We start from the raw sequence: 25,548 nt of genomic DNA, 5'->3' as shown, positions 1-25,548 counted from the left end.
TTGGGTTTCGTACCTGGCTTTGTACCTCCCAGTTCAGCTCCATAGCTTCCAGGGGCCACTCAGGCTCAGAGAAACTGTTTGCTAATAATTAAAACTTCCTGGAGTAATTCTTTTGGGTAGAAGGTAAATGAAATGATATAAAATGAGAGAGAGACAGAGACAATCAAAGCAACTTGCCCAAACTGGTGATGACAAATTCATATGTATACCACTTAGTGAAGACAAGGATAAGTAAATTAGTGGGACATACTTTTTAAATTTAAAATTCCTCCTTTTCCTCCTTTTGAAATGATTGGAGATGGTTTAAATTATTAAAGCACATGTAAGACAGTGAGTAAAAGACAAGAAGTAGTCTTTGGCATTTTATATGTTTGTTTTAAATTATGGTGCCACCTCAACAGAAACCTGAAGTAAGATTAGTCGTTTCCGTCGAGTGTTAAATTGAGCTGCAAATTTTCTGGCAGCTTATCTGGAAGGAAACTAGGGTTCTCGTGTAGGACGAGGAAGTGTGCGAGCTCATGGAAAAAGGCAGGCTTTGCTGGCGTTGGCCTCCTGCTTGACTGAGGCTGACTAATGGAATGGGCCTTGTGCATGTTGAAGAGAATACGGGAATGCTCTCCCTACAGATGCTTTGCAGTGGCCTATAGGTAAAGTCATAACTCCTCCCCTACACCCTGCAGCTAAGATGCAGCCTCCACCTCACCCACACGCACAGCTTGGTGATTTGGGTCCAAGTCAGATTATCTGATAAGGGTTGAGGTGTCACCACTACATGAAGGTGCTGGACCCATAAGCAGTGGTGGCACCCTGTCCTAAACACTCAGCAGAGCTTTGCACATGAGGTCCGCTCAAGGTGACCTGTAAGGAGAAACAGATGGCTTCTGTCGGTAAGGAGCCGAACCCACTCAACAACCAGGGAAACTTGGGCTTTAAGGCAGCAAAGACACTGTTCACACTGACCATTTTTCAAAGGAGGAATGGCAGCCCCTTTCCCCCACCACCACCCCAATCTCTAGTTTTGAGGAGAAATGTAGCCTGTCATCTCGCCAAGATAAAGTGTCTGCAGAACGTATCCCCTCTCCAAGCTGGGTGCAGTTGTTGCATATTGGCCATTTGAGTTTTGACAAATGCTTGTCAGACAGGAGCACTGTGAAGCGCTCAGGTCGCTGCCACAGTGCACACACAAGGAGCACACCATTCCACTTGTTCTGGTCACCAGTCAGGCACTCTATAACCTCTATAACCTCCTGCCACCTTCCTGCCCACAATGGAACTAAGGTGCTTAGAGTCCAAGCGAAGCTTATTGTTTCCCTCCCGGGTCTAAAACTTCTCATCAGAATGTGTGTGTTTGGGGCTGGCGGGAGAGCATTAGGCCTGGAGTCGGGGCTTCAGAAGGTGCCTCAGATTTGCTTTCCAGCTATCCTTGTGAGTGGGTGAGAATAGATGCGGGGAGGGACCCACAGAAACACCAAGCTGCTTCTTACTCCTAGAGTCAGGACATGAAGACAGGGAGGGGCAAAAGAGCTCATCGCACGGGCATTGCCCAACTGTGTGTTACAGTCTGTTCTAGCTGATTATAATAGTCATGCCTTCGGCAGCTCATCTTTAACACACTGTGGTGGATGGGTTTACCCAGGTTCATTGTTGGCGATTGGCACTTGCCCTGTCAAATAACTATTCTCTCTTTAATTTAGGCATGCAAGTGATAGATTTCTAAAAGCATGAATAGTCTAGGGTCCATGGATTACATAAAGAAAATAATTCTCAGTGGTAGTTACATTAAAAAGTTTATATATTTATAAATTGTGGGAAGCAGCAAGTTTTCTGAAGCATGTCCGAAGCCATAAATATAGAACAATGCACATACTTTTTGAACCAGCAAGCTCATATCTGGACATTTAATACCAGGAAATAATCTTACATACATTGTATTTTATAATAGTGAAAAACGGTAACTGCCTAAATGTCTTAAGAGCAAGGGATTTGTAATTAGGATATCAAAATGAGATCCAGTCCTTGGCATGTTGAAAAGAAACCAGGAACAGAGCCTTTCTTGTTTATTAAAGAGGTTTCCAGTTGTTGTAAATAGTAGATTATTTGTGCAGATAGTTTCTGTCATCCATGTACCTAATTTGGTAAAATAGTGTCATGGCAAGCAGGCCGTTCATGGCCTGGGGGTTGATTTTGATCATGTGGGAAAGACTGAGGTATCCTCAGCATCAACTCTTAGACTCACAGAATCTGAGAAATCATAGGGCCAGTATGGCCAGAGCAAGGTGGGCCAAGGGCTATGACAGAGAAACCAGCTGACCAGTCTTCTGCTCAGACAGATACTTCTCAATTTTTAAGACTTAATATCTCAGTTAATGGTTGCAAATCTAGTCTTGGAGGCACAGTGAAAAGAGATGATGAAGTGACTTTCCCAACAGGCAGGCAGAGCCTTACTTCTTTTTCTAGATCAGGCTCAGTGAACTTTTTCTAGTAAAGGGCCAGATAGTAAATATTTGGGGCTCGATGTGCCACAAACTGTCTCCGTCACTCATTCTTCATTTCTTTTTCTCATCTACTTAAAACTGTAAAACTCCTTGTCGGTTCTCAGCCGTGTAGACCAAGCAGGAGGTCAGAGTTGGCCAGTGGCCCTGGTTTGCAAACCTTGTTCTAGATGCCAAAACGAGAGTCTCAGGCCACTAAAAGCAACCGTAAAACAGTCCAGGTTTAATTAAGCTGGATTACGTCAACATCATCAAAAGGGTATGTTTAGAAATATACATATACAGGGTGGGTGAACCTGTGGTTTGTGTGGCTTCTGTGGCTTTCCCCAGCAGCCCACCCAGGTGCTTGCAGGTGCAGGCCGAGGTTCTGGAGTTGGGAGTTTCTCTGCCATTGGCGAGTCTGTCAGGAACATGAGCTCCGTGAGGAACTGGACTGTTTTGCTGGTACTCACCACTGTGTTCCCAGGACATGGGACAATGTCTGGGAATGGCAGCACTCACATAGGTTGTAGGCTGAGTTCTTACTGGTCTTGGAGGCATCCACATCTTTTAAAATACTGGGCACTTTGTAGCCATGTGGTACTCTCTCCCTGTGTGGCATTGATGTACCAGGCACTGTTTCGAGGGCCTCATGTCATTTTTTAACATGACCCCAGGAAGGCCACCTACCCCGGCATGCATACACAAGGCCAAGATCACATGGCCAATTAGGGTAGAGCCAGGGTTCGGACCCAGCCAGCACCGCTCTGCCACCCAAGTGATGCATGGGCAACTCATCCTGTGTCACCATCGAGCTTCCATCTCGAAACAGATTTGAAAAGATTTCTGGTTTTCACTTTTGTGACTTTTCAAAACTGCATTACTCTCTGTGGTATAAAGTATTCTAAGACAGATATATGGATTTGTCAAAACTTCTGAGTTTATCAAAACTCGTTGAACTGTATTACTTAAAATAGGTATATCTTATACAAAAATGGCACCTCAACCAAATTGATTTTTAAACTATTCTAATCAAAAGTCACATGTAATTTGGAAAGCTTTGAGAAAGAATAAGGTAGCCAAGAAACCTTTATTAATCAGGAAAGGAGTCCAGCCTCTTTAAAAAATCGTTAAAGGTTGTGTTTGCTAAGCTATTTTAAAACCAAGAGTTATTTTTCTGTGATTTTCATCCTCAGGGAAAGGAAAACCTCTCCAGCGCAAGGGTAAGCCACCCAAGAAGCAAGAGGAGAAGGAGAGGAAAGGAAAGGGGAAGCCACAGGAAGATGAGCTGAAAGGCTCCTTGGCTGATGATGACAGCTCCTCCAGCACCACAGAGACCTCCATCCCAGACACAGAGCCCCTCCTCAAGGAGGTAGGAGGCCAGGTCTGCAGACGCCACAGCAGGCCGGGTTTGTTAGCGCAGAGGGGATGCTTTATAATAAAGTTGGTGCGCACCTGTGCTCGGAGGGCCTGAACAGTCACCCCCCTGTAGGAAGGGTCACAGCCCTGGTGATGAATGTCTTCACTCTCCTGGGAAGAACACTGGGAAGCGTGTTAATAAAGAGAAATTGTTAGAAATTGGAAATACTGCCTGAAAGTTAGGACTGTCTGGACCATGAAATTTGTTTCAGGCTTTTAAGTATTGAAGAGGACGAGGAGGAATCACACCATGCTCAGTAGATGGGACGTCCCTGTTGTAGACCTACTATAGCTCACTCCCTGCGCAAGCAGAGTGGTGACTGTCCTGGGGGGACCATGACCCAGGGAAAGGACCCAGGCTTTAGCAGCCCTAGCTCTGGGGACTCAGCCCTGCACTCACCAGCACACCAGGAGGGCTGCTCACCCCTCTAGTCCCTAGCTCCACTGGTGTCAGCCTCAGGCCCAGCGAGCAGGGTGCTGGTGCTGGTGCTGGTGCTGGTGGGCGTCTGCGCGTCTGGTGATGGCGGCTAATACCCTATTGGTGACATGTTTCAGAGGCCGCATGCAGGAAGCAAAGGCTTAAGTTCATGTTAGCATTTTTATTTTTAGATAACTTTGTCAAATTTAAAATAATCCTCATATAGCCTTTAATACTGTAGGCCAGAATTTCTTCTTCAGTTTTAATCTAGTGGCCTAAGGTATCATTTCTTAAAGATATCCCAGTGTCATCTGCATAAGATTTATATGTAACTTTTTCTTGTCAACTGCCTGCACTCTTGTACCCCTCATTCACATTTGGGTGTCCTGCTCTGTGCACCTCAGTACAGTTGGTAGCTGGTGTTGGAGCTCTGTACTCAGGTCCCTTTAACAGATGACTTCAGAGAGGCGGAGTGCCATCTACTAATCTTTGAGTGGAGTCCCAGCAGTTTCAGTGACAGGGATAAGCATTTGAAGGCATTTTCAGCACATGCTTTCTTCACAACCTTCCTCACGTCCTGTGCTGCCTCCCTGCCTTTTGTTCTGATCCCTTCGCAGTGGCCCCTCCAGCCACCCATCTTCATGTTCTCTGGGCCCCCCTGGCTGGCCTAATTCCTGCCTCTGTTGTCTTTCCTCCTGCTTCTCCTCACTGTCATTTGCTTCCTTACAGACACGGCTCAGGACTTGCAGCCTCTGTGCTTGTTACCCTTATCCTGCTAATCGGTTTTCGTCTCCCTCCTTGATACTCTTCCAAGGGACCTGTGCTCTATTTCTTTGTGATAGACCTGTTTGCTAGTTGTGTGTTTTCTTCCCCACTAGGTTACCAACCTCGCAGGTCATTTTCTCTTGTGTATCTTTTCCCACTCAGTTTTACCCATTCAATGAGTAGGTGCTGAGAGTCGAATGCCAGGCCTTGTGCCCAGAGCTTGGCAGACAACAGTGGACAAAGACTAGGTTTTGCCCTCGAGGAGCTCACAGTCCCCAGGGTTCTTGATGAGTGAAGTGCTCAGGAAATGCTTCTTGACTGAGAATAGTATCGAAAGTGTGTAGGCAGAGGCTATTCTGGCCCTTTCTCTGGTTATTCACTCTTGACAATGAAATAGATGAACCTAGTGTGACCCATTCACATCCAGCCTGCCTCAATAACTACATCCTGTAAAGCCAGACACTGTCGGGTCGAGTCCGATTTGCCATGTGCCTATAATTCCTCACACCCACAGCTGTCCCTCTTGCTGCACCTGTCCTTCCTGTCTGTCCCTCTGGTTAGCCTCAGTGCATCCTTGAACACAGTGCTGCTCAAACCAGTTTTTATTTCCACACGGTCCTGCTACGCTTGCACAGTGTGCACCTGCCCCACTCGCTGCCCAGGAGACAGCCATAGCAGCGTCAGGCTACTGTGAACAAGAGTAAGGGCAGCTCCTGTACCTCTCTGGGCTTGGACCAGAGGAGCAGCTGGCAGGCCAGTCGAACAGCACAGCTTTAGGAAAAGCTGGGTGTGGCCTTGTCTCCCAGGCCCCACATTCCAGCCATGCAAGCCAGCTCTGCACTGCCATCATGGCCCATGGGCTTTTCCATACGAGGGTACAAGTTGGTCCATCCCTCTAGTGTCTCCCTCCTGGGAAGGGACCGGCCCCTCCTGGTAACCCCTCAGCTGGCACCAAGTCGGTGACCCATAAGTTTGTTGAGTGAGTGGGTAACCCATCCCCTCCCATTGGTGGTGAATGGTTATTAGCCGTAACACTAGTGTCAGTCTCACCATCACTGTGAGCGCTCAGCGAATAGGTGTGAACACTTATTCTTGACCTGGGTATAAATTAAAATGATGCTCTCTATAACTCAGACTCACCAAAACACAATTGTAATAAGTCACAGGCTGAAAATTGATAGAACCACATGGCTATGTTAGCTTTGAAGAAAGTTTATCATTTTTATGTATACGATATATATATATCTACTGCATCTTTGTGTCTCTAAGTTTAAATAGGACTATATCATTTTTATTAATTCTTCCCAACAATTAAGTGTACATTTCTTACAGGATACAGAAAAGCAAAAGGGAAAACAAGCCATGCCTGAAAAACATGAAAATGAAATGTCTCAAGTGAAGCAAAAAAGCAAAAAACTCTTGAATGTTAAGAAAGAAGTCCCAACAGATGTGAAACCCAGGTGAGAAAAAGAAGTGTAGAGAATTAAGGCATGTAAAAGACTTTACTGGTGAAAAGTAGGTAATGTTTTTGCTTGGTTGGTTGGTTTGGGGGAAGTTTGCAGCAAAAGCCCTGTTCTACACTACATTTCTCGTGGCCTATTTCTGGTGCTTGGTGTCCTCTGATTAGGGTCACATGCTTCTGATGTCTGACACATAAAAGGGAGAGCTAACAACTTGTAAAAATTGAGGTTAGTAGCTCATCCCAGGCAGGGAGCCAGTCCACCTCAGCACACAGGTGACCTTGATGGTTTTGCCACGGCTGAGGCTTAGAGGGCTCTGGCGCGGCAGTCAGACCTAGAATTCTATGCTATAAAACTTGGAAGAACCTGTGCGTAGGTGATCAGGGCAGATGGTAGCCATCAGACAAGGCTGCCATGCAGTGACTCCGACCAGACCCCGAGGGACGAGATTGTGGCAGCCCCCAGGGAAGCCTTGCTGCTGAATGCTTCCTTGAGTAAACAGAGGAGTTGAACTGTTGAGTTATTAAATCAGGTCTCTTCACAGTTTTATTAAACTTGGATCTGCCTAATCAACTCATTTTAGTTGAGCATTATTAACAGCACCCTTCCTGGTTCGTCATATAAGATGGCCATCAGCGCAAAAGCCAGCATCTGCCTTCTTGTGTGGTTGCACGGGCATCAACCCAGGAAGTCTAAGGACCTAGGTGTAAGGCAGTAAAGGAAGACACACAGTGTATTTGTCATTAGGACCGGCCGTAGAATTCTTACTCTGGAGCTGATTTTTTTTTTTTTTTAATACCTACAGCACCTGGTCTTCCTAGGTGGTCTCCCATCCAAGTACTAACCAGGCCCGACCTCGCTTTGCTTCCGAGATCAGACGGGATCGAGTGTGTTCAGGGTGGCATGGCTCTGGACTGGAACTGAATCTTAAGCTTCGAAAAAGCCTTAGTAACCGAAACTCCTCAGATTATACAGCATAACTCAGGCGGGCAGACTACTCTGTAGAACTGAAAACTGACCAGAAATTAGTGATTTCTGCAGTGAAATTTCACCTTGTCCCTGAGCTTAGTAATAGAGTGTCTAAAATTTACTCTTCTGTGCAAATTGTTAGTTTCAGTGACTCAGTCCCACAATTCATTGAAAACAGTCTGACCCAGCAAGGAGTGTCACGTGTAGTCATGGCTGACACACTTGGATCTCTCCTGAAAGAGTAAGCCTGAGGCACTAGTTGGTGCTGTTCCTTTGGCCTCTGGAGGCCAGGAGTGATGCTCAGCTGGTGGCTAGGAATTATTTTTCTAGGTCTTTTTCAGGCTCAAGTGATTGATCAGGCATTTTAAAATAGATGAGGCTAAAAAATGCAAATTATGAAAAACCCTCGTTTTTACAAAGGCAGAGCTCTTATGAGAATAGACAGTCCTGCAATAATTCTCATGATCATAAACTTGAAAACCAAGCTTCTGAGAATTTTCTCACCTAATTGTCTCAACCATTCGTAGTTGACTTTCCCAAAATCTGCTTTGTTTATGAGCCCAGATGCCTGAGCTCAGTACCTGAGAGATGTTTTTAAACAGTACATGTTAACCACACCCTCATCACTCTTCCACTGATTTCTGTTGTGTTCTGATTTTCTCTTTAATAAATCGACCATTAGCAGATTTGATTTTAAAAAGTTTGTAGAAGACTTTACTGGAGTATAGTAACCTCACCAGGGTTTGTGAGTTCTCTGGTCAACCTCAAGCTGGAGTAGCCAGTTCTCTGCCACTGCTCAGGGGACAGTCACAGTGACAACTCGTTCCCCTCATTGCCAGACAGTTGCCAGACAGTTTAAGTGGTGTGCTCTGAATTGTCTTTATAAGTGGAGAAATCCATATGCAGCCCTAAAAAGAGATGTCATTAATAAGGCATAGACTATTACTTTCTTTGGGAAGCTTTATCCAATTGAGACTAAATTTCATTGTCAGCCAAAAAAGTCAATCTTCTACTGTCAATTAAATCTGTGGACTTAACTCACATTTGCTTTAACAAAAATTAGTCTAAGTATTATCAATATTATTGGAATACCATATCACCTCTAGGCTTGGAGACCCAAACCCTCAAATGTTGAAGAATTCCTTTTCCTATAAGTACGTGCGACAGAGCCGAAGAGACACCTCAGTCTCTGCCCGTGCAGCCCTCCTGTCAGACTCCCAGGAGTTGACTTCACAGAAACCATTTTCTAGGAGTGTAGAGCATTGGGTAGTAGTGGCAGAGAGCTGGTCCACCATTTTTCCCAGTTCAGCACACAGAAGTGGGCCTACGGGCTGCAGAAGACTGCAGGTACTGAGAGAGCGGGCCTCCACAGGACACGGGCAGGCTGGGGAGTCACTGGTTTAGGACAACAGCTGTCCTTGGTCCTTTTGTTTTCTGTTTGTTTATCAGTATTTTACATTTAGATAACTTAGATGTAGCAATCTAAAATAAGCAAAATGTCTAATAGAAAAGTTGTACTCTCTGACAATCTGCTCAGCTCAGGGCCTGGGCGCCACATTCCACGTCCTGGGCTCCAGCCTGTCAGCACAGGGAATGCCCCGGCCTGCCCTCAGCTCCCTGCCTCCCCAGATGGCCCATGCCCTGTATTGTGGGAGTTGAAACAAAGCCCGGCATCTGAACCACCTTCCTGGTTCTCCCTTTTAGAAAGAATCATTTAAATTCATTTGACTCTTATCCACTTACTCAGAAGCCTGAAAAAAGGTTTCTTAATTTAAGTTTAATTTGGCTTTAGGAAAGCATGAGTCAGCAAAAATAAAATAGTTGTCTAGCACTTTTTTTCTTAAGAATCAATTAATTTTACAATGACACACAGTTAAGCTTAGTATAAATAAATAGCCCCCCCCCCCCCCCCCAGTTATAAACAGCTCACTTAAAAATAACTCATACCCACCCACCTCCACTAGAGGGCTGGTGTCTGTCTTGGGAGTTTTTGTGTTTTTTTAAAAGATGAGGTTTTTAAATAACACTTGTCAGTCAGAAGTGGGAGAGGGATGGAAGTTTTATAAAACTGTAGCATTAATGCTCTCACTCATAAACAGTGCATTTTTTCATGTCAGTTTGTTATTCTGCCTAAAATTCTTATTCAGGTTAACTTTGAATTTTTGCTTAGCTCTTCTACTAATCCAAATAGTAATCCTCTTTATGATAGAAAATTTGTGAAGTATAGAGAAACACAAAAATGAAAATGGCCTTTGACCTAGTCCCTTATAAAATGTTTGTAGATAGCCTCCATTTCAATATATTTATCTGTTTATGAGGTTACACATTTAATATTGTTCTGTGACCTGCTCTGGAGGAGGGGTATACTGGGTTCCTGTGAAGCAGAACCATTTGAACCATTCTGACCTTTGAAATCTAGTGTGAATTATCTGCCTTCTGAGTGAGAAAGAACCTTGGTGACAGTGGAACGAAAGTGATGTGGTACATAAAGAACCTGAGGGACATGGCTGGTAGAGGCCTGACTGGTGTGGAATCACACACCTGAGGTTTGGGTGCACAGAGGTGGAAAGTGCCAGAGACACACAGTTTTAGAACAGCTGCATCAGATTTTTTAACAAAAAGCAAGTTCTCAGCTCAGCCTTGAACTGAAGGCTTCTCCACCTTCACCAGGAGCATGGTGGAGGTCACTGATGAGTTTGGCATAATTCTTGTAAGGAGCCACCGGGTTCTCAGCTATGCCCAGCCTTCACCAGAAAATGCCCTTCCTGGACTGGTTTGCTTAGCTCCTGCAACTTGGTCTTGCGCATTATGGAAGTACTTTGCAAAGACTGTCATTGTAGCCCTCACAGTCACATTCACATGCTGCCACCCACCCAGTCCATTCCCCAAGAGATTGCTTCTCTCTCAGCAGACAAATGTTTTCTCTCCAGGCTGTGGACACTCAGAGTAGCCCACCATTCCTCCCATCTCTCATTGGCTGACAGGAATTTCAGAGCTGATTATCCTGGCTACACACGTTTATGATGTTAAGCTTACAGCTCAATTTTTTTGAAAGCACATATACTCTTAATAAAAATCATAAATTTTTGCTGAGTTCAAGAATAAAGAAAATCCATCTCTCCCCCCACTCTCCCTGGACCTTAGGCAGATACTGCATCCTGCTCTCTGCCGTAGTGTTCATAGGTAACCCAGGAACTCAGCCTGGTTCATTCTGTAGTCTCTACAACAGAAATGCATTCAGAGTTATGAGTAGCAGAACCCCAACGTTGGTAAGTCTGAGACCTTTCCAGGTCTCCATATTCAAGGCCCACCAGTCATCTAGATGCCAGGAGAGACTCAGCAACCCCAAAAGGGCATATTTGTCCTGATAGCTTTGTGCACATTCCCTGAGGCAGGTGCTCCCACCCTCACGTGCATTGTCAGCTCTTAGAGCAGTGGAGGTGGCAGGATTTGCCAGTGCCAGGTCTTCTGGGTGGCCCAGCCACTCCTGCATCAGGCCTGCAGGCAAGCAGTGCCTCAGGGAGCCGGGTCAGGAAAACACGCAGCCTGTGCAGTGGGAGAGCAGTCAGGGCCACTACCTCTGCTCTAGCACAAAGGCATGAACTTGAATTTCCGTCCACACTTGTCTTTCAGTTGTTTAGAGCTGCTGTACCCACCCCCACTGGACAGTAAACGGAGAAACCTCCCAACCAAGATTCCTCTTCCAACTGCATTGACAAGTAGCTCCAAACCACGGAATTCCCAGAAAGCAAAAGGTACTTTCCTCTTGATCATACTGATTCTTTCCTGATTGATTGTCTGAACAGCTGTTAGTTGTGAATTACCAGTGATCAGTGAAGAGTTAGTCACACACAAGGCCGCAGTTCTGTTCTCTCTTTGGAAGGTTCGCTGAAGTAGGCTCAAATAAAGCAGTCGGCCTCCATTAACAACTTCCTTTCTGGATTTCTGTGCAGGTACAAATAAGTTAGTGGATAACAGGCCTCCTGCCCCAGCGAAACTCCTCCCAAATGGTGAAGAACCAGGCAGCACCAGCAGCTCAGAGGGTGAAAAGGACTCTCCGCCAGAGTGGGACTCCGTACCAGTCCACAAACCAGGCAGCTGTAAGTATGGAGACTTGGGCATCTCTCCATGTGTGACAACTCTGCAGGGACATCTTACTTTATATGGAGACCCAGTATCTGGTTTGCTGGAGCAAGCTCATACCAGCCAGCACTGGTTGTTAAGTGGTCTGCCAGGTGTTAACCTGTTGTAGCTTAACTGGCTGTGGTGGAACTGTGCCCACCAGACACAGTAGACCATTCACACCAGGGTTTTTGCTTCCCGGAGGCTGGTGCACCGGCACACTGCTGCCCTGCGCCCAAGGTGGGGCAGCCTGTCTGGACAAGGAGTTGTCCACAGAGCCACTGCTTTCTGAGCATTAACCGCACAGCCCTTGGCCTGCTCATTCCTCACACTGTCTTGGTGCAGGTATTACTCTCAGCTTCACCCACATAGATGAACTGTTTCTCTTATGTGAACAGCCTATGCAACAGCTTCCTTATTTTCTCCTCATTGGTATCTTGACCTTGTTTGTTGGATGTGGCCTGCGGTAAACATGACAGCAGCACAGTCTACTAAAATAAGGTAGAGGGCCTCGCCTGAAATAGGAGATGGAGAGACAGCACAGGGAGGGACCTCATGGCAGGATTTAGGGTGAAGACAAGGCCAGCCTTAGGGCTGACTTGTCTATGCACTCTGCAGCGTTAGACTTAACTCACATTTGGCCTGTCTGCACCAAAGGCAAAGTCAAGGTTGACCAACAGGATAGTTTAAGGTGAAGGGGATTAAATGAAGAGGTTATTGAAGCCAGTAAGCTGGATGGAGGCCAAGAACTTGGAAATTCAGGTGAGATGTACAGGTATGGGAGCTCCACGAGGGGACAGGTCATTTCTGGTGATGTGTGGGGAGGTCAGAGAAGGTGGCTATGGAAGTATCAGGACAACTGTGCAACTGTAGTGCAACTGTAGTGACCCTACAGTGTAGATGTGGCATCAAGTGGGCCCACTGCTTTGGGTGCTGGCACAGAGGGCAGGGGGGCATTTGAGCAGGGCTCGTATAAGAGATGGCTTTTGAGATGGGCCGCAAGCATGGTGTTAGTCAGCAAGCAGCAGAGCAGATGAGGGAAGGGATTAGCCACATGGTCAGCCACTTCCTGACACCTCGTTTGGTTGCAGCGGCTAGGCTAGCACTCAGGTCACATGGTAGATATGTCAGGTGATGGCTTTTTCTAATTTTTCTTTTTTTTACAATTTTAACTTACAGTTGACATGTATTACGTTAGTTTCAGGCATACAACATAGTGGTTAATTTATATACCTTTCAAAGCGATCACCCTGGTAAGTCTAGTGCCCACTCAACACCGTATGTGGCTATTACAGTGTCACTGACTAGTCCCTCTGCTGTGCTTTACACCCCTGTGACTGTTTTTATAACTGGCAATTTGTACTTCTTTATCTCTTCCCCTTTTTTACCCACCCCTTAACCCCCATTTCATCTAGCAATCCTCACTTTATTCTCTGTATCCATGATTGTTTTGTTTGTTCATATATTTTGTTCTGTAGATTTCACATATGAGATCACATGTGTTTGTCTGACTTATTTCCACTTACCATAATCTATCTCTAGGTCCATCCATGTTTCACAAATGGTAAGATTTCTTTTTTTTTTTTTTTATGGCTAAGTAATATTCCATTGTATATATGTACCATATATTCTTTATCAAATCGTCTATTGATGGGCACCTAGGTTGCTTCCATGTCTTAGCTATTGTAAATAATGCTGCAGTGAACATGAGGGCACATATATCTTCTCAAATTGTTGTTTTGGGTTTTTTCAAATACCTACCCAGAAATGGGATTGCCAAGTCATAAGGTAATTCTATTTTTAATTTTTTTAATTTTGATCCTCCATACAACTTTTCAGTGTCTACACTAATTTACATTCCCATCAGCAGTGCACAAGGTTCCCTTTTCTTCACATCCTCACCAATATTTAATTTATTAATGATAGCTGTTCTGACAGATGTGAGGTGATATCTCATTGTGGTTTTAATTTGCATTTTCCTGATGATTTGGTGTGTTGAGCATCTTTTCGTATGTTTATTGACCATCCATATGTCCTCTTTGGAGAAGGGTCTGTTCAGGTCTCTGCCTATTTTTAAATTGGATTGTTTGGGGTTTTTTGGTGTTACAGGAATTCTTTATATATTTTGGATATTAACCCCTATTGGATGTATCATTAGCAAATATCTTCTCCCATTGAGTAGGTTGTCTTTTCATTTTGTTGATGGTTTCCTTTGCTATGCAAAACTTTAGTTTGAGCAAGTCCCATTTGTTTATTTTTCTTTTGTTTTCTTTGGGAGAGAAGAGGAGACATAACCAAAAAAGTATTGCTAAGAACAATGTCAGGGGTTTTATGGTTTGGGACATATGATCTCTTTAATATATTGCTGAATTCAGTTTGCTAATATTTTGCTGAAGATTTTCTTATCTGTGTTCATCGGGGATATTGGACTTTAATTTTTCATTTATTGTCTTTGTCCGGTTTTGGTAACAGGGTAATGCTGGCCTCGTAAAATGAGTTAGAGAGCCTTCCCTTCTCGAATTTTGTAATAGTTTGAGAAGGACAGGTATTAATTTTTCTTTGAATATTTGGTAAAATTCACCTCTGAGGCCGTCTGGTCCAGGACTTATTTGTTGGGAGTTTTTTGATTACTGATTCTATTTCATTAGTAGTTAATCAGTCTGTTCAGATTTTTTGTTTCTTCTTGATTGAGTCTTGGAAGATTGAATGTTTTAGGAATTTATCCATTTTTTCCAGGTTGTCCAATTTATTGGCATATAATCATTTCTTATACTGCTTTGTATTTCTGTGGTGTCAGTCATCACTTCTTCATTTCTGATTTTATTTGGGTTCTCAGTTTTTCTTGATTTCATTGATTTTTGTTCTTGTTCTTTTAGACTTATTTCTGCTCTGATTTTTATGATTTTCTTCTACTCACTTTTGGGCTTTATTCTCTTTCTAGTAAATTTGATCTAGTCATGGGAGGAGGTGGGTGCAATGTTTACCTGCTCCACTATCTTAGTAGTTATATGTGTTTCTGTTTAGTGAGTGCAGAGGAAATATTCACAACACTAAAATGTTTTGTTTTAAGCCTTGGGAACTGCTGTGTAGGCATGACCCTGAAGAGCAAGAGGAGTGTTATCAGGGGTTTCTGTCTTTGGAAACCATGCACCAGGAACAGCAATAGGTGTGGCAGAGTGCAAGCACTGTGTGGGAACTCAGGGATGTTTTGACTGGGGTCCCACATCTGCCACAGGTGTAAACCTGTGTGGAAGCAGGCTTTCAGGTCCTGCACAGTGATCTCGCCTGCCCGTCCCTGAAAGACAGGGGAAGAAGACCGATCATCTGGAGGTCCCGCACGTGCAGCAGAGCAGGACCCCCAGAATACAGAGATGCCACTTCCCTTGTTTCCTTTAAACCTTTGAACAGAAACATGAAGCTTTAACTTTGCTTTCCTATAGAAGTACTTGAGTTCTGTGTAGTATCAGCTGGAACACCAAAAGTAACTGATTGTAAAGAGCAAACTATCACATCAGTGAGACCTTTTGTTCTTACTTTTCAGCTACCGATAGCCTTTATAAACTTTCTCTGCAAACCCTCAACGCAGACATTTTCTTAAAACAACGCCAGGCCTCACCGACACCGGCCTCCCCGTCTCCCCCCGCCGCACCTTGCCCGCTCACATCCCGCAGCAGCTACAGCAGCATTGTTAACAGCAGCTCCAGCAGGTAGGCCCTCCAGTCACTTCCTGTTCCTGGAAACCTGAGCCTCATTCCATACAATGGAAGCCCTTGGTGACCTCAGGCTGCTGTCTTGTCTTGCCTCCTATATTTGCCAGTGACAGCTATTCCGCCCTTTTACTTGGGGTCAGCTCTCCCAGCCACATGTTGGTTCTGGACCCCAGCAGCTCCCCTTCCTCCCCTTGGCACGTCTCACCCAAGGATTGGAGATGCATTGCTAACTGATAGAATTATGCCCTGGGTCAGGAGTCACTAGCATGCTAAGCATTAATGAAGGGCTAGAGGAGATGGGCAGATGGGACAGTCATTTTGACCTCATGGCAGTTTTATTTAGCAGTTAACATGGCAGGATCTAGAATAAGACGGCTGCCAGAGGTGGCAAGCGTACAGCAAGGTAGTCTCCTGACAGGCAGGTGGGATCCCTCAGCCAGTACTCCTCACTGGGGCACAGGCACCTTGTGTTTGAAGAGTTTTTAGAGTAACAGTAGTAATTGTGAACATGTAGCAAGTTCTTACCATGTGTCAGCGTGGTTCTTGTAACCACACAGCTGTCTCTGCATTTCATCCTCCCAACAGGCATGGGGTAGGTGCTGTTACCACCCAGCTTTGCATGTGAGGAAGCAAAGGCTGCAGTGTGCCTGCTGGGTTTTTAATTCTGCCAGATAGAGGCTGGGGAGACCACCACGCGCCCCCAGGGCTCCTCCACTATCCAGAGGGCAGGAGACCCTCTCAGACCTGGTCCATCGTGCGCCATCTACTGTTCACTGCCAAGCACCCCTTCCTGAGCTCACCTCTAAAACAGCCTTTTCAGTCCCTAATGTGTGACCTTCTCCCTGGTGTCTTCTGTAGTGACCTTGTACTTTACCTTCCCTCACCTGACTGCACAGTCACAGGGCCCAGAGCGTTCACGTGAGGCCAGCCGTGCCCTGTACCTGCCCCAGCAAAGGCACCAACTGCCTGGGCTCAGTCCTGCAGGAACCACAGCTCTGAGACAGGTGTCCCCCAGTCTTCTGCGAGTGGTACTGATGGGAAATGCATTATTCTCTTTGCTTTTTCCTTCAGTGACCCTAAAATCAAGCAGCCAAGTGGAAGCAAACACAAATTGACAAAAGCAGCCTCGCTCCCTGGGAAGAATGGCAACCCCACTTTTGCTGCAGTCACAGCCGGCTACGATAAGAGCCCCGGTGAGTGCCCTGGCATCAGAAAGCCTGTCGCAGCAGGGCTTCAGGCCTGGTGGAATTACCTTTGGCCCAGTTTGCCTTTAATTGATTCATAGTCCATTGTTACAGGTGGGAATGGCTTCGCTAAAGTTTCTTCCAACAAAACAGACTTTTCCAGCAGCCTTGGCATCTCACACACTCCTGACAGCGATGGCTCTGACAGGTACAGTGGGCCATTCTCAGGAGAAAGAGGGACAGCTTCTGTGGTCAAGTTAGCATCTCTGTCCGTACCTGTGTCCCAGGCATCTTGCCCTAGATTATGAGTGGGCACGTGTCAGAAGCAGCCCCAGCCTCTGGGAGCTCATCTGGTGAGCGGAAGCAGAAGGCCCAGTTGCTGTGCCTTCCCCACCAGCTCCCCTGACAAGAGGTTCACGTCCCCATTTTAAATCTTTTCGCATCCTTCTCTGATATCGTCATCTCCTGTAGAAAAGGATGTGATCTGATCATTAGAAATAGAAGAACAGAAATGTATATGACAGGAGAGAAATTGGAGCAAATACTAGACAATTAAGAGTAAATTATCGAACATGCCACTTTGATGACCCTGAGCCCCTGGGCTTGGCCTGGTGCTGGGCAATGAGCACCACACTTAGCCTTCCCAGGGAAATAACAGGTATAAGAACTGCCAGTAAGCAGAGCTCTAATTGTACCTGCTCGGCACTAAGAGGAAATGAGTCCCGGATTTGAAATAGTTTTTTAATAAATCTTCCATTATCAAAAAGTAAACATAAGGATGAAATGTCTTCTTACTGCACAACTCACTTGGAACCAGGCCCTCAGCTTGTGATGAGGAGTCTGGAGCTCTGTGTGCCTTGATCCTCTGTGGAGGAGCGCTGTTCCTCTATCCCCCATTCTTGTGTTTTATGTTCGAGCCACCCCAGTTGTGAGGCCATTCTGAATGGACCTGTTTCCACTAACTGTCATACATTTTCCTCTTGTAATATTTAGCTCAGGTTTGTGGAGTCCCGTCAGCAACCCCAGCAGCCCTGACTTCACACCCCTCAATTCGTTCTCTGCCTTTGGGAATTCTTTTAACCTAACTGGTGGTAAGTGTTTGACACTGGACCTGTCACTAATAAGCCTGTGGACAACAGAAGAATAGGGCTCGTGTCGTGTATGGAGGAACACGCCAAGAGCACAAGCGTGCATGTCATTCAGTGGACACGTTGAGGAGATGCAGTTCTTCATCCTTGCAGCCAGGCACTAGTAGACATAGATGTGTGGGCCGACCTTAGGGGGCCCCCGCAGGAGCCTCTCAAGAGGGTCTCCTCCCGCTCCCTGCCCAGCCCAGGGGTGCCATGGGACAGGCTTGAGGCCATGAGTCCTGGCTGGCTTGTGCTCCCCAGCACACACTTAACTTCAAATACAGAATCCTTTGTTGAAGTGACTCCTGGTTACACTGGGGCTCCATATATTTTCTTGCTGTCCAGAATTAGAGGCCACTATATGAGTTTTGCATTAGCTGTGACCATAATGGTAGACTTGGGGATGTTTGCTTTTGATGTCACACAGTGGGAGGTTTGGGTGAAGTATTCAAATCCTGTGACATGCGCCTGAGCTCTGGGGAACGTCACCCCCCTGCCCCAAGTGTGGTGGGAGCTGGCAAAGTAGGTGGAACACGTGCCACTGAGGGAGTGGCCCATCCTGTTATAAGTGAGCAAGGCAAAATACAGTATGGACTTGAGGTTGTGTCTTTATTTTCAGAAGTGTTCAGCAAACTTGGGTTATCACGATCATGCAATCAAGCCTCACAGAGGAGCTGGAATGAGTTCGGTACAGGCCCAGCATACCTTTGGGACTCCCCAGCGACAGATCCCAGCCCTCCCTGGCCAGCCAGTTCCGGTTCCCCAACCCCCACGGCTACAGTAAGTACCCAGGGCCTAGCCATCGCTGTTGCCGCTCTGTCTCTTGGATGACTCTGACACAGTTATAAACAACAGATGGTGGGGGTGGGGTGAGCGCCATAATTGGCTCCCGTCTGTGTCTTCATATCTGCCAAAATGACCCAGCAGTGTCCTTCGGAGCCATTGTAATCAAGGAAGGGGAGGCTTCCAGTCACCATGGTGGATAGGTCAGCACTGTGAGGTGTCCATAACCACATCAAAATTAACTGAATTATAGAATCACCACCACTGAGAACCACCTGAAGTTCAGCTGAAGAGTCCTGTAACCAAGGCCTTCCAGAGAGGCCATGGCAAGATTGGTAGGACAGTGGAAACAGAACAAGGAGCCCACCCCCAAGGAGCCAGGGGTGCCAGCCTCATATCAGGCCCCCCAGCCCAGGGCACCAATGCTGGCAAGAGGAGTCCCCATAACAACTGGCTATGAAAGTGGCAGATTTTCTTCTTAAGGGCTCTCAAGGACTTATGTCAATGGATTCGCTCACTCTACGCTCCAACTCTAGGGACATGGCCCGAACAGTCCCAGGGAAATGGAGCTGAGTCATCTAACCTCAGGGTGAGGTCTGGAGGGGCAGGAGTCAGGGCAGCTCTTTCTGGAGACAGAATTACTGGCAGGTGACAGTGTTCCTTTATTAAGAGCTCTCATTACAGGGAATCAACAGGTTAGATCAAGCAGAGGATCGAATCAGCACTCTGGAAGACAGAGTAGCAGAAAACACCCAATCAGAACAGCAAATTTTTTAAAATGAGGGTGGTTTAAGGGGCCTCTGGGACATCATCAAGCGTACCAACATTTGCATCATAGGGGTTCTAGAAAAAGAAGAGAGCAAGGCATTGAAAACCTAGCTGAAGAAATAACAGAAAACTTCCCTAACCTGGCAAAGGAAATATACAAGTCCAGGAAGCGCAGAGTCCCTAAGAGGCCCACACTAAGACACAGCATAATTAAAATGCCAAAGGTTAAAGACAAAGAATTTTAAAAGCAAGAGAAATAAAGTTACCTGCAAGGGAGCTCCCATAAGACTAGCAGCTGATTTCTCAGCAGAAACTTTGCAAGCCAGAAGGAACTGGCACAAAATATTCAAAAGTGACGAAAAGCAAGGACCTACATCTGAGATTGCTCTACCCAGCAAAGCTATCATTTAGAATCAAAGAATGGATAAAGAGCTTCTCAGACAAGAAAAAGCTAAAGGAGTTCACCACCACCAAGCCAGCATTACAGGAAATATTAGAGGGACTTCTTTAAGAAGAAAAGATCAAAAATATGAGTAAGAAAATAATAGGAGAGAAATATTCTCACTAACAAAGGCAAACAACTATGGATCAGCCAACTACAAAGCTAGTTCAAAGGTGAAAAGGCAAAAGTAGGACGATCATATGCCATTACAGTAAGTTAAAGGATACACACAAACACAGAAAAGGGAAAAATGACGCAAACATTAACATCAAGGGAGTGAGTAAAAATTGCTGTGATTTTAGAATGTGTTCAAACTTAAGTGACTATCAGACAGAATAATGTACATACACATAGCTCAGTATGTAGGTAACACAGGTCAACCAACCATGAACTAAACATCTATGAAACATACAAGAAATGGAGAGAAAGGAATCCAGACACAGCACTACCAAAAGTCACCAATACACTAGAGCAAGAGAATAAGAAAGGAACAGGAAATACTACTCAATCAGAAAACAATAAAATAGCAGTAACTATATACCTATCAAGACTATTTTAAATGCAAGTGGACTAAAGTGAGAATTAAAGAAATAATAAAGATCAGAGCAGAAATAAATGAAATCGAGTCTAAAAAAACAATAGCAAAGATCAATGAAACCAAGAGCTGGTTCTTTGAAAAGATAAACAAAATTGATAAACCTTTAGCTAGACTCATCAAGAAAAAAAAACCTAGTAAAATCAGAAATGAATGAGGGAGGTGGCAACCGATACCACAAAAATACAAAGGCTTATAACAAAATAGTGTGAACAGTTATAGGCTAACAAATTGAACATCCTGGTGGAAATGGATAAATTCCTTGAAACATGCAATCTTCTAAGACTGAGTCAAGAAGAAAAAAATCTGAACAAACATATCTACAAACAAAATGGAATCGGTAATTTAAAAAAAAAAAAAAACTCCCAGCAAACAGAAGTTCTGCACCAGGTGGCTTCATGGGTGAATTCTACTAAAAATTTAAAGAATTAATACCTGTCTTTCTCAAACCATTCCAAAAAATTGAAGAGGAGGGAGAGCTTCCAAACTTATTCTACGAGGCCAGCATTATCCTGATACCAAAACAAGACAAAGATACTACAAAGAAAAGGTAAATTACAGGTTATATGTTGCTGGATGAACACAGATGCAAAACTTCTCAACATGATCTTAACAAACCAAATTCAGCAATACATTAAAAAGATCATATACCATGATCAAGTGGGATTTATCCCAGAAATGTAAGGTGGATTTGATATCCACAAATTAATATGATACACCACATAACAAAATGAAGGACAAAAATCATATCAGTAGATGCAGAAAAAGTATTTGACAGAATACAACATCCATTTATGATAAAAACTCAGTAAAGAGGGAACATACCTCAATAATAAAGACCATATATGACAAGCTCACAGCTAACATCATAATGATGAAAAACTGAAAGCTTGTTGAGATCAAAAATAAGACTAGGATCACTTTTATTCAATGTATTACTGAAGTACTAGCCACAACAGTCAGACAAGAAAAGGAAAGTCATGCAAATTGGAAAGAAGTGAAACTGTCATTGTTTGCAGATGACATGATACTTTATAGAACAAACTGTAAAGATTCCATCAAAAAACTATTAAAATAAATTCAGTAAAATAACAGGATACAAAATTATTCAGAAATCAGTTGCATTTGTATATATCAATAACAAAATATCAGAGAAATTAAGACGACAATCCCATTTATAACAACATCAAAAAGAATAAAATATCTAGGAATAATTTAAACAAGGTAAAAGACCTATACTTGGAAAAGTATTAGACATTATAGAAAGAAATTGAAGAAGACACAAATATATGGAAGATATACTGTGCTCATGGATAGGAATAATTAGCATCCTTAAAATATCCATACTATCCAAAGCAATCTACAGATTCATTGCAATCCCTATCAAAATACCAATGGTATTCTTCACAGAACGAGAACAAATAATCCTGAAATTTATATGGAACCACAAAAGACCCCAAATAGCAATCTTAGAAAGAAGAAGAAAGTTGAAAGTATCATGCTCCCTGATGTCAGACTATACTTACAAGGCTATAGTAATCAAAACAGCATGGTACTGGCATAAAAACAGACACACAGATCAGTGGAATGGAATAGAGAGCACAGAAATAAAACCACACCTACACAGTCAATCTATGACAAAAGAGACAAGAATATACAATGGGGTAAAAGACAGCCTCTCAGTAAGTGGTGCTGAAAACTGGACTATCACTTTCTTACATAATTTCAAAATGGATTAAAGACTGAAATGTACGACACAAAACCATAAAACTAGAGGAAAACATAGGCAGTAAACTCTTTGACAGTGCTCTTAGCAGTAATTTTTTGGCTATGTCTCCTTGGGCAAGTGAAACAAAAAAATTAACAAATGGGATTACATCAAACTAAAAAGATTTTTGCACAGCAAAAGAAACCAACAAAACAGAAAGACAACCTACCGAATGGGAGAAGATATTCGCCCATGATACATCTGATAATGGGTTACTATCCAAACTATGTAAAGAACTCATATAACAAAAAAATAATAATATGATTTAAAAATGGGCAGAGGACCTGAATAGACATTTCTCTAAAGAGGACGTACACATGGCCAATAGACATATGAAAAGGTGCTCAGCATCACTAATCAGAGAAATGCAAATCAAAACCACAGTGAGATACCACCTCACACTTGTGAGAATGGCTATTATCAAAAAGACTACAAACAGGTGTTGGTGAGGATGTGGAGAAAATGGAAACTTTGTGCACTGCTGGTGGGATTGCGAATTGGTGCAGCCAATTTTTTCTTCAAAAAATTAAAACTAGAACTACCTTATTGACACAACAGTTTCACTTCTGGGTATTTATCTGAAGAAATCCAAAACACTAATTGGAAAAGACACGTACGTGCATCCTTGTGTTCACTGCAGCATTATTTACAATAGCCAAGATATGGAAGCAATCTGAGTGTCCATCAGTAGATAACCGGATAAGGAAGATATGGTACATATGTACAATGGAATATTACCCGGCCATAAAAAAGAATGAAATCTTGCCATTTGCAACAACATGATGGACCTTGAAGGTATTATGGCAAGTGAAATAAGTCAGAGAAAGACAAATACATAATGTCTCACTTACTGTGGAATCTGTAAAACCAAACAAAACAAACTTATAGATACAGAGAACAAACTGAAGGTTGCCAGACAGGAGGGGGTGAGGGGATGAGTGAAAAAGGGGAAGGGATGAAGAAGTACACATTGGCAGTTAGAAAACAGCCACGGGAGTGTGAAGCACAGGGACTAGTCAGTGACACTGTAATAACCATGCATAATGTCAGGTGGGTCCTCGACTTACCAGGGCGATCACTTTGCAGGTTGTATAAATGTCTATCCACTATGCTGTACACCTAAAACTATCGTAATATTATATTTAAACTATAATTGAAGTTTTGTTTTTTAAAAAAAATTATGAGAAGAACAACTGAGCGGCTGTGGGATTGGCATCTGGAGTCTCTCCCAGCAGAGCAGGTCACTTCAGCTTCTTCCCAACTTGTAAACCAACCACAAGTGAGGCTGTGGGCCTGTCCTCAGGTCTCCCCTGTCCTAGGTCGGACAACAACCAAGTGCAGCCTCACGGTCCACGTAGAACAGCCCAGGCACCACAGAAGCAGACTGCTGCAGTGGCCTCAGTTTTGTTTGAGGAACCTGTGTCCTCATTTGAGCTTTCTGATGTGCATTTGTTTGCTTTTCGGCTATTTGTTTTTTTGTAAAAATCATGCTCCAGAAAAGCATTCTTACCAAGGGAAATAGTTACTGGTTTCAGCTTTTACAAAATGACAAGAAAAATATCTTCTCGTGCTTATACTTCTTCCTTCTCAGGAAAACTGAATTAGACGAGCAAGGTTTAACCATACTAATTCAGAGTCCAAAGTTTGTTCCCACTTGCGATCATTTTGGATTCAGTTTTAAAAGCATCTCAGCCATTCTTTAAAATGAGGCTGTCAGTATTTCAGCTTTACAGGCCATGCTGTTCTGCCACCGCAGTGCCAGCAGCCACGACAGCACATGACAAACGCATGGCTGTGCTCCAGAGGGAACAGGCAGGGCAGGACTTGGGTCCTCTGTAACGTCACAGCCCTGTGCTCAGTCTCTGGGAGGGCTGCATGCATAACATCTCTGATTTCACCTCACGCATGTCATTTTGTCCCACCAGCCCGTCCTCAGCAGTCCCAGCGGCCTGTGGTCCACCACCCCGTTCAGCAGCTCCATCTGGTCCAGCAACACCCTCCCCTTCACCACTCCCGCCGGCACGCTGACCAGCATCGGCCTCCTGGGCGCAGAGACCAGCTCCGGCTCCCACGCCCCTTCCGCTTCTGGCCCCGCCGATGACTTGGGACAGACCTACAACCCATGGCGGGTGTGGAGCCCCACAATCGGGAGGAGGAGCTCCGACCCATGGTCTAATTCGCACTTCCCTCATGAGAATTGAAATTAGACCCCCAAAAAAAAAGGCAGGGCCCCTGGTCTAGATCATGACAGGCCGGTCCCCAGATATCCATCTGCCGTAGCTCCCCTCCCTCACCTTCATCTTGGCCACACAGACTCCAGCAGAGCGGGCTATAACCGCCTGCTGCTTTCAGACCCTACTCACAATTATGATACTGAGATTTGCTGTTGTGCTTTTAGAAAAGTCTGGACTCAGCCACACTCTGATAAGACCTGTACACCTGGAAATCTTACCTGTTACCAAGTTTCCACCTCCCTTCCATTCTTTACTTACCCATATGAACACAAATTTGACATTGCAACTAAGGAAGTAATTTGAGTTGATTCAGAAGTCCTGGCATGTGACAATTTTATTAAATTACCAAGTCTGGTTTTTAATAGTTTCAAATATTATGCGCCAAGATCTAATTTTAAAAACGTATGAGGACTTTGTGCTGAAAAATACAGAGTATTTTTTTAAAATAAGGCTGTCCTGGTTTAAAAGCAAGTTACAGAAATGTAAGTTGACTTTAAGAACAGTGAATGAATGTGAAAACATTCAGTCAAGACCATTTGCATTTTCTGTGCTGTTTGTACTTGAGGTATGTAACATTTGTATACCTGAATTTATTTTAAAAGATAAACTGAAATGCACATAGCCAAGTCTTGAGATACAAGATTAAATGTGTATTTCTTAAAAATACAACTTTGTGTTGTACTTTGAAATAAATGATGCTTTTTTCAAAAGCCTTGAATTGTTGTATGCCTTTCCTTTTTTACATGCAAGATGCATTCGTTTGATTGTTTCACACCGAAGTAAACCATGCTGTCATTGCCTTCATCTGTGGAGTTTGCTTTATTGTGGCTGGAACCATCTGTGCTGATTAAATTCTGTATTTCAATGACAGTCCCTGAAGGTGCCTGATAGATAAAAGGTTACACATCTAAAACATGTCTTTCCTTTTAAATAGAAGTGTGTTGGCCCTTTTCCAATTTTAAAACTCCCACACTACTTCCAGATGGTACCTGTATTGGCTACACAGATACCAGGCAGGACTAGAATGCCTTAAAATAGAGAACAATCTTAGAAATTAAATTATCTCAAATGAAAAATACCCACACCTGGGCAAGTTGGCAAAAAATAAATAGTATAATAAATGATTGTGTTTAGAGATAGTCCACCCAATTCGAATGTTTTAGAAACAAGCTTCTAACCTTGACAAAAGCCTATAAAAATTTAATGACCAAGACATTTTAGATCCTTTGCTACCAAGAAAATACTATAAGAGCAATGAAAGAACACAAAGCCACAGACCCTGATGGCAACACTTGGGCTGACCACTGTGC

At 44.0% G+C, this 25,548-nt stretch overlaps 1 protein-coding gene and 1 pseudogene across 4 annotated transcripts in view; one reads left to right on the top strand and one right to left on the bottom strand.

Moving 5' to 3' along the window:
- TMEM131 (transmembrane protein 131) overlaps positions 1–24,956 on the top strand; it is a 139,953-nt gene extending 114,997 nt beyond the window's left edge. For all 4 annotated transcript variants that reach the window (XM_036225043.1, XM_036225044.1, XM_036225042.1 and 1 more), the window contains 10 exons: positions 3,668–3,843; positions 6,406–6,533; positions 11,136–11,257; positions 11,456–11,602; positions 15,166–15,331; positions 16,406–16,527; positions 16,633–16,726; positions 17,512–17,609; positions 18,268–18,428; positions 23,930–24,956. In XM_036225043.1, coding sequence (XP_036080936.1) covers positions 3,668–3,843; positions 6,406–6,533; positions 11,136–11,257; positions 11,456–11,602; positions 15,166–15,331; positions 16,406–16,527; positions 16,633–16,726; positions 17,512–17,609; positions 18,268–18,428; positions 23,930–24,205 — 1,490 coding nt within the window. In that variant the 3' untranslated portion in view covers positions 24,206–24,956. The remainder of the gene's footprint in view (positions 1–3,667; positions 3,844–6,405; positions 6,534–11,135; positions 11,258–11,455; positions 11,603–15,165; positions 15,332–16,405; positions 16,528–16,632; positions 16,727–17,511; positions 17,610–18,267; positions 18,429–23,929) is intronic.
- Positions 7,330–7,448, bottom strand: LOC118605775 (annotated as a pseudogene).
- Positions 24,957–25,548: the final 592 nt, after the last annotated feature.

This window comes from Rousettus aegyptiacus, unplaced genomic scaffold, assembly GCF_014176215.1.
Source record: "Rousettus aegyptiacus isolate mRouAeg1 unplaced genomic scaffold, mRouAeg1.p scaffold_m13_p_7, whole genome shotgun sequence".
Lineage (NCBI taxonomy): Eukaryota > Metazoa > Chordata > Mammalia > Chiroptera > Pteropodidae > Rousettus > Rousettus aegyptiacus.
This window is presented reverse-complemented; position numbering and strand designations above follow the sequence as displayed.